The following is a 10,156-nucleotide window of genomic DNA, read 5'->3' on the forward strand; positions in this document are numbered from 1 at the left end:
GCATAAAATGTGTCAAAATTTACATTTTTTATGATAAAAAGAATGCGGTTTCCGAAACAGACTAAAAATATAAATGTGTAATATATTTTTACGTTTTAATATATTATCGGTTTATGCTATTTTTAACGAAACAGCATTTGTATGTTGCAATGTGATACTACAACTGAGTTTAATATAACATTCATAATATTTTGTTAATTTGAATGCTCACAGAAAATGCATTCTGGTTTTGATTTGACAGTTCCGTATTTAAATATTTCGAAGTAATCAAAAAGCTAATTCATCTTAGGTACCCTTATAGACACGATTAATAAGAGTGTAGGTATTGAAAAAACCGTTATTTCAGTGAAACAAGGAAATATATGAAAATAGTATAAACAGTAATGAATTATTGAGGTACTTTAATTATATCGATTTCCTTTTTTGTTCCTGTGTCGCATGTTGCATTACAGCCGATCACGAAGTGGGGGGAAAAATTAAAGGTATTATATGTTATTCATGCAAGTTCTTCGCGGTATGTTTGTGTTTGTTCTCGACATGACACTATTATGTTAATGATCCTATTTATTACATTTGCAGTCTACTAACACGCAGAATTTAAATATAATGTATGGTTGGATATCTTGCCTTATATGGATTTCTAGGTCATAACCATTGTCCCATTGTAAAGTCTTAAAATTGCAAAGATTTTCAGTTATGTGCCTAAGAATTGTTGAAGGTAAACTCGGATCGCAATTTCGTAAATCAAAGTCACACATTTTGAATGATAAAAAATATATTGACAAGAAATTAATTCTGAATAGAATAAGTTTAGTAAATCAAAATTCGATAAAGCTTTAAAAATTTATAGCACGCCATATTTTAATCTTACACATTTATTTGGAATGTTTAGTATATATATAAGGTTAAATATTTATATAGAATATAAACCCATCCTAAGCTTATTTAAGATTACTATTTAAAAACGTAAAACAATCTATTTTTATTTCATAACATATAATGGATACCAAAATAGACAAATTGAAGGATCAAACCAACATGGCGGCGACAGGCTGTAACATGAAAGACATCACACCCGCTGAGTGATTTGTTATAAATAACTTATTAAAGATTTCCAGTGCGAATGAAGCCGCAGCATTAAAAAATATATATTGAGTATGCTTATTGAGGATGTTGTCAGTTTTCCAATACAAACTTTTTGATTAATTATTCTACCAACATAAAAAAAGAATAACTTTTTAAATGTGATGAAAAGTAAAAATGTATATTTACATTCTAAATAAAAAGATGAAAGTAACGTTTTATTACTGCTATTTTTGACTTAAAACATTCAGAAACAAAATCCAGAATTAAGATAAAACAAACATTACCTGTGCCATATCGTTTGTTATTATAACCTGATCGTAAATAACTTTTGAATGTCTTAAATCTTCCGTCTATGCAATCGTTTTGACCTGCATAACATTATGAATGAAAACAGCTATTAAACAATAAAATCAACATTGCATTCTTTCCACACATTTCCATTTATAAAAGTGAGACCTTATTTAATGAATAAACTAAACACATTTGAAAATTTGATTGCTTTATTAAAAACAACACACTTAGCTATTAAAATTTATTTCAAATTCAAAGACTTGATTGCCTTAGTAACCTAATGACATAGAATTTAGAATCAAAGCTTATTTAATTATCCATAGACAATAAAGTGACATTACGGAATCCATTTTAGAACAGATTAAATAGTTTTTTATTTTTTGTAGTACACCCAACATTAGTAATTAATGAAATGTCAAATAATGTTTACTTACTAAGGCGTCGGTTGAAAAATGCTTTTGTTGTAAATCGAAAAACAGATCATCCTGTCTTACTTCTTAGTTAGCAGACAATGTAAGAAATTGGACAGAAAACTATTGAGACTGTTAATATTATTTTGAAAACTAAAAAAGCTATACAATATTATTAAATAATAAATAAAACGTTTTTTAGACATTTAAAACTTTAACAACAGAATATTTTGACCGGCAACTATTGTATAAAATATTATAATAATAAGTACTGATTCTCTATGCCATTATTATTCCATTGATTTTTAAACTAGACGCCTACATAAACAAACTGACAAGTTGACACACACTTTATCACGGATAGATCCCGAACTAAAATAGGATCCAATAATAAACACACATTTGTTTAAAACATTTAAAAGACTTACATTTGACTAGACATTTGATTCCTTTTTAGTGTTAAGATATCAATTCATAATATATAATTTTAGCCAACTTATTTTTAATTTATTTTCATTGAAAGTATTTTTCTGTACCGATTAGTGATAGGAATAAGACTGTACGCGATGATGATTATAATAATATAAGGTGAAACTAATTAAAAGCAAACTTTACTTCTTTTTCCGATATTTAATAACAGATTGCAGCCATTGGTTTAATTTTTTTTCTATTTCAAAAAGTTTAAAGGTGTGTTTGGTTTACTATTTAATTCCGCAATATATTACAAACAAATGTTAATTGTTGTGAAAGCGTTTATTTGTTAAGAAATCAATAAAAATTAAACAGACACTATAGAACAAATACGTTTGTCCGCTATCAATATAAAAGTACCAGGCATTCATAAAGCAGAGACGGCTTCAAGAGTTCTTCGTAGCTTGATTCAATAACACAAGCAAATATCGACTTTATTGCGTCTCCTCAAAGGTTATAAGACTATAAGTAGGGACCTGGACTGTTCTATTGTTTTTCTAGCGGGGACTTACTCGAGGATGCTTCACGTCGCCTACTTCCTATGTCTCCATTGTGTATTGAGACTGTTTCCATTACTACAAAGGCGCATCCGTTAAACTGTCGTCCTTTATAATAGAAAAGCTTATTTATATCTACCTATGTATAATATATCTGTGTTGATATTATTTACAATAATAACACAGTGTACTCGTAAGCTTGGTTTACACTTCCTTATCTTGAAGATTTAGGCGACTAAGTTGGACCTTAATAATATAGTGCAGTAATAATTACTTCTGGGTTTAGACTAAGACAGTAGATATGTTTTTTTAATCTGTAGCAATTTATAAAAGATAGTTCATAACGAGATCATATTATAATATTTACTCTTATTTCATAGTAATGTTCTCTTTTACTATGAAAAACAACAAAATAATATGCCATTACGATTCACTCAAATATATGTTTAAGAGTGTTGCTAGCATAAAAAATACGTTTCACAAAGCAATAATATAATAAGGATACGTTGATGGGACGATAGGTGAAAAACTATTTTGTGAATACTGATGAAAAATTATAGATTTTATTGAATTCAATCAATGGAACCAAACTCGATAGAAAGCTTGGTAAGCGCCAAAGACAAGCCTGAAGCTAAACACGCCCACAAATTAAATGTTGGACATCGCTAGTAGCTGTAATACTCAATATTCTTTTTATAATAGCCTACGTAAGAAGTATATTTAAATGTCCCTAATTAAGTTTTTTTTCTTCCTTGTTTTTTTGTTAGGAATCGCCGTTCTCCGGATAGCGGGCAAGACGATATTTTACACGTACGTTGGTTTAACAAATTAGCTGACGAAATTGGGTTCATAGACAACCAAGACCGCGACCTTGAACTTTTGGAGCGTTCAAGTGCGAGGGTATGCCAAAACCGAGGGTCTCAATTGGTTAATAGTCCAATTGCGGACTCTTCCTTTACTTTTATGTCACTTTGAATGGAATGATTTACTACCCTCAATATTATTTGCGACACATGATACATCATGTAAGATCTGCATAATAGTTGTTCCAAAGTCCTTAAAGTTGTCTCCTCTGTGGTTCTGACGTAGTGTGCTATATAATTGTGGGTGGGAAAACAGCTTTTGTATTATTTTATGCAAAATAACTAACTATAAACTAATAAACTTTTAAAAGTTTCGATAATATGGTTGATAGTAGTATGTAACTTATTGGACGGTATTAATGAGGTTGATTTTTTTCTTCGTTGTTTTAGAAATTTATGACACAAAATTTTAAATTGTGTTGTATGAACTATTTCCAAGCAAATCAAAAATAGGCAATGAAAAATCCTATTTATGTACTATCATTATTTTAGAATAATTCATTTAAACATAGGAAAAGTTACGGTAAAACATGACGATGTTATTATAATTATACATTTATATTGCCGCCTTCAAGTTAAAAAATAATCGGTAACTATACTAATTACTTTTTTCCAACACTAAAATTTAAAATGAAACACATGATAAATACCTGATACGATAACAATTCCTATTATTATTATTATTACTTTAATTCAAGTCTTAATTAACTTATTATTGTTAAATATTTAATTTTTATATATGCTATGTCTTCATTCGTACTGGAATCGTGGAATATTCTGCCAATGTCAACGTTTATATTCGTTGGACGAATTATAATCTTGAGTACCGTGTGGAGGAAACGCGAAGAAGTTTGTCGAATGGAGTAAAGGCGTTTATTTAATTTTTTTTTTAAGAACACTTATCATATTTTACCAGCACCCAGAACAAAAAAAATATATAAATAATAATATTAACATCTTATAATTAGTATATGGTTAAATGTTAAGGGAAATACTAAAATTTTATGGTGAAGTAACCTCTTTGAAAATTATATTCAACTTTTGACAAATATGTTTACTTGAATAAATTAATTTACATATTTTACAAATGTGAAGTTGAACAGTTAACAGTTACAAGTAGTGACATCTCTGTTTTGGATTTGAAAATAAAATGAGTTTTTAAAATTTGAACCTAATCGAAATATGATTACTGCGAAAATATGGCAAAAATAATATAGTACTATACCAAATTGCCACTAAGGATTAATTTTTTTTTGTACCTGTATTAGAATACTCGTATCAATAAGCAGTAGCCCTTATTTTACTTTGAATAGTATTGATGATAGAGTCTGTAAATTTTATGTATTTTATTGTACGGCATAGTTTATAATTAATTTAATAGTATTAAAGAATTTTTGAATAAAACAGTGTTTTTATCCCATAAATCTGTGGGGGATCAATCAAAAACAAGCCTGGAATTTTGAGAAAATTTTATTGGCAGCACTGTAAAAGAGCTAATGTCAAACGTCTTACGTCAAATGAGGAAAGTGTTTGTGTTTGAAATTTAACGGCACAACGTAAAACTCTGTAAAGTGGAATCAAATTGTTTTATTATTTTCTTGATAAAACGGTATTGTGAATTCATCAAGATGGATAACATTGATGACATTCGTGACGAAGATTTTATCCCATTTCTTCATGGATTAGGTGTAGAGACGTATAAGAAGTCTTTTGAGTGGATGTTAAACGATTCAGACTTTTCTGGCGTTCTGCAGTGGATTTATAATAATTTAGATCATAACAATGCCTTAACTGCGAGAGAAGAGTGCAGGTTAAATATTTCAGATAACGCAAAAGTCAAAGTCGCCTTAGTAGAAGCGACAGGAAGTATTATATTGTGTTATGAGACGTAGTTTTGAGCTTTATAACAGTACTAAAATAAATAATAATTATTAATGTATAATTCAATTGCTTATTTTAAACATCTTTATCTTTAATATTATCAGATATGCTGAGTTAGAAAAGAAAGGTAAATTATTGTCACCTGATAACTTGGAAACACAAATCCTATCAATACAAGAAGAATTTGAGGGTTTAGTCCTAGCTGGGGACCTGGATTCCTTAGAGGATGCCAAACTTGATATCATAAGGCAGAAAGAAAAGCTTGCAATGTTACAGATGCATGAAGACATGATCAATGAAATGATCGCTCAAGACGAGTAAGACGTTAATATCAACTGTATACATTTTAATATTTAATTATTATTTGATTTAAAATTAGATACAAAAAAGGATCAAAAACTTCTCAGTAATATTCAATATTAATAATGAAAAACACATAATGGATACTTATACATTTTTAGATCAACTAAAGAGGATCTCACGCTAGACATTGCTAGATTAGAAACAGTGCAGAAGCAATGTAATCTAGACGTCAATACAGTTAGCGAGCAGTGCTTGCAATTGGCAGAGGAGGTTGAAAACATTACCAGCAGTGTTATGAATGTTATTGCCGATGTTTTGAACGTATATGGCTCCAGTATCAATGATAAAGTATGGTTAATGCTATTGATGTCTTAGTAATAGTATTTTTAAGAAATCATAAATCAAATAATTACTAGACTGGCAATTTAGGTGACCATATAAATATAGCCTATATTTAAAAGAAGTATATAAGTACATATCTTTATAAGTTAATACCTGGAAATTCTAATTTGAATATCCAAAAATATTTGCCCACTAAGTTTTATTAACTGTCACCATTAAAATTATACAAAGCTGTGTTCTGATATTTTTTTTAATTTAACTAGTTTATCATGTTTTTATATATAAATACATTTTTATTTTTTAACTTAACATATGTGTAATATTTATAATTGTTAAAGTATTTAAAAAAAGCTGATAAACAAATCTTGTCGTATTTGTCATGTAATTACACTACAATATTTTGATTCCAGGAATTATCGAAACAGTTTTTCACATTTGGTCCTCTGGAGTCGTACCGACAGACGCAGTCACTGTTCAAATCTCATTTCGATTTGTACACCAACAAGAAGTTCAACGACCGCCAAACAGATGCAAACGAGGACGATCTACGAACTGCCCTCATTGAAGCTAAGGATATGGAGGAACGGTAATGTTTTCTTAATGTTATATTAAGTAAATGTTTTATATATAGATAATTAGAGCTAGGAATTTGGCATATAGAGATATATAAGAAGTAGTTATGTAGATATTTTAAACAACCTACAGAGACATCTGTTGTCAAGATAATATAACTACTATGACATATAATTGATCCCTGTATACATTTTAATTGATATCTTATTAAGTTTGAGATAAATTGCAGTAAATCTTTATTAAAATCCATGAAGCAGTTTTTTTGTGAAAGAGCATTAGAAATACATGCATTTTTACAAACAATCGCGTTTATAATCTTAGTGATACTATTTGCAAGTCCCATAATTATATATCTTAAACTTATATTTAAGGAAGTGTTCTAGAAAGGAATAACAAGTAACTATACTACCAGCCACCCAAGTGCTTCAATATGAAGAACGAATTTTCTGATTGTATATTTCAGTCTCTCTGATGCCGTCTGTACATACATAGAATCCAAAGCCGAGCTGAGTGGGGAGCTTGCCAAGTTGATGCTTGTGTCCAACTATAGCCATGTACATTCAAGTGACATTACGTATGTATATATAAACATGATAAATTGATAATTATTTGTCACTTTTTGATATCAGCAATAGATTTTGTAGTCAAAGTTCATAAATAAAACTAATGTATAAAAAAACATGTTAAAATTAGATAGAATGTTGTTCTTATATTATATTATATTATAAGGAGATGCACCTTGCAATATTATTTTTGGTTCGCTCGAAAAAAGCTCTAGTTACAAGTAGAATGAATCGAGCTCAGCGTTTCAGTAGCAAACTATTTTTTTGATATGGGTTTGGTTTTCCGGCGCTAAAATTGAAATTGGTGGTCTGATTAAATTTTTTTTTTGATATAAACCTCAGATAGTTTTGCTATGAAACAAAAAAAAACCTTGATTCTATAGGAGATTCAGTTGCCAAGATTATGTCCATGAATGAACAGAACATAGCATTTTGCTCGCTTCACTCCATAATATTGTTCCTAACTTATATGTCCAGGGTCTGTTCATTGGAGGCTCAGAGTGCTATCAGTTTGCTGGAACAAGAGGAGTGTATATTGGAGCAACAGTTATTGTCCACCGTCAAACTGTACAGCGAGGCCAGAACGAGGCTGGCTGTGTCCACCAGCACTACCTCAGCTATGATGATAAGACGGTCAGTATTGATCGGAGAAGTTCCATCACGTGTATGGAAACAAACCAGGAAGCAATTCACTGATTTAAGTTCTCTAAATTATAGTCTATGTAATCTTTGTTCAAAATATTAATACATTAGTAAAGGCATTCCACAAATATGGGTGGTTAAATATAGAAAGTTTACTGTTGTCTTCAATAAAACTATACTAAACTCGTGATATGTGCATTGTGCTAAAGCAAAGCTGAATGACGGAACTTAACATAATAAAGTGATCTACCTACATTATTATCATTTATATATATATAGTGAATTTTGAATTTTTTTTCCAGACAAATCTACAAAGACCTATCGTACCTGGTGGATGTATGTCAACAGGCGGTAACGTTAGACCGTCTCGTGTACTACGCTCTGAGAAGGGAACTACGTACTATGGAAGACGTGATGCAGTTTGCGGCTCACCTACGCCTGTATGTGATACAGGAGAGGGAAATAGTTGCTGATAGGATCGTAAGTACACACATTTTAAGTTCAATTTTTATAATAGCAAGATGGCATACAAAATTTGTATTGTGTTCATAATTAAAAAGCACTATACTTTTAAAGAAGGATCATCATATAAAGCACAGACAATCTTAGTCTTAAAATCGAACTAAAAAGGCTTAGTGCTGCCATCTAGTTAAACTTAACCTCAGATCTAACATCTAGATTTCATTGAAAAAAAATTAATTAGAGGTAGTTTAATATTATTATTATTATTCAAATTTCTTAATGAAAGAATTTAATTAGCTTAAATTATTTCCATATGTATGAATTTAATTTAACGCGTATTTGTTTAATAGCATATATGATAAAGTATAATTAATTTATATTTTTTTAGAAATCAATGACTGATATATGTACAGAACAGGAAAATGTTGAAAGAAATCTACAAAAATCTAACATTTTATTACAAAGTTTGTCTTCAATACTCGGAGTTAATAGTACAGATGTGTCGTTATATGCGAAGACATACAACGAAATTATGAGTAGAGGCAATCAGTTGAAAGAAAATATCACTGAAGAATATAAAAGGAAAGAAAATGACTTGATGCTATAGTAAGTATGATTTCGAGTGTAATTTTTATATTAATACATATATATATTTTTGTGTCTTAGTACCATAGGAATTGTTTTACCCTAAGAAATACTATTTATCAATACAATAATTATTTAATGCGACGGTTTTAGAAATGTCATTAAAAAAAATCTATCACTTTTTTGAGTAACCACAAAAAGCTTTTTTCTCATAGTAGGGACTAACTAAAATATTTTTTGATATATAATATTATTTAGGCTAATGATATAATTTTTTAACAATATCAAATTAGTAAGTGGAAAGTCTGAAATATTAATTACTATGTATTCTAAATGCAATCTGCGTTTGAGTACGGAATACGATAAAAATGAAATGCTTCCATCCCTTCTCCGTTGCCGGGTGTAATGCGACATGCGATAGTGTAACAGAAATGTTCTATTTCAATTATAATGCAATAATTAGTTTTCCAAAATAGTCAATTCAGTTTATAATTCGTAAAATATAGCCCTATCTATAAGATAGAGGTCTTTTAAAATCAATCTGTTCAGTTCTTAAAGTGAACTAATTAAATGAGTAAACTTATTTATCAGCACCCAACATACTGACTTGCCATTCGTTAAGATATAAATAATATTAATAGCTAATAAAATTGTTACTTCAATGCTTCCTTCATATATGTATACAATAAATTTTCAGTAAGAATTCATCGGCCCACCTAAGATCCTACATCTATGATGGTTGCACGAAACAGCCGAACTGCAACAACACAATCGTCTCAGCGATGAGACATCGTCTGACACAGGACAGAGATGCTGTGGATGAGAGGATCGTTGAAACCAGCGTTCTGTTTAATGATATCAAGGTAATGGGGGATAAATACTATGTTAACTTGCATTTAGTATCCAGATATTAAGATTATAGTGCCAAGGTGTATTTTAACATTAAAAAGCAATTAAATTATCATATAATATAAAAAAAATATACATATTAATTTGAGATATTGAAATTATAAGTATTATTTTCAGAAAAACGATAAAAATAATCTGAGGAAGTTGTGGCAGTGGTTTCTTACGGATCAGTCAAAGCTGTTAGCGACTATCAAGAATACAAGAGGATGAATAGTCTGTTATAATTGAATATATATAATTATACACAATAAATATGTTTGGTTGTTGGTGTAAATTAT

General features: G+C 29.5%; 1 protein-coding gene across 1 annotated transcript; it reads left to right on the forward strand.

Annotated features, from left to right (window-relative positions):
- Nucleotides 1-5,121: 5,121 nt before the first annotated feature.
- On the forward strand, nucleotides 5,122-10,152 carry LOC116772158 (augmin complex subunit dgt3). Its single transcript, XM_032664231.2, has 10 exons — nucleotides 5,122-5,428; nucleotides 5,604-5,816; nucleotides 5,961-6,150; nucleotides 6,555-6,730; nucleotides 7,181-7,291; nucleotides 7,758-7,913; nucleotides 8,225-8,402; nucleotides 8,773-8,990; nucleotides 9,667-9,832; nucleotides 9,996-10,152. The coding sequence occupies exons 1-10, from the start codon at nucleotides 5,247-5,249 to the stop codon at nucleotides 10,086-10,088; spliced, it is 1,683 nt and encodes a 560-aa protein (XP_032520122.2). The 5' UTR covers nucleotides 5,122-5,246; the 3' UTR covers nucleotides 10,089-10,152.
- The last annotated feature ends 4 nt before the right edge of the window (nucleotides 10,153-10,156 follow it).

This window comes from Danaus plexippus, assembly GCF_018135715.1.
Source record: "Danaus plexippus chromosome 16 unlocalized genomic scaffold, MEX_DaPlex mxdp_23, whole genome shotgun sequence".
Classification (NCBI taxonomy): Eukaryota; Metazoa; Arthropoda; class Insecta; order Lepidoptera; family Nymphalidae; genus Danaus; species Danaus plexippus.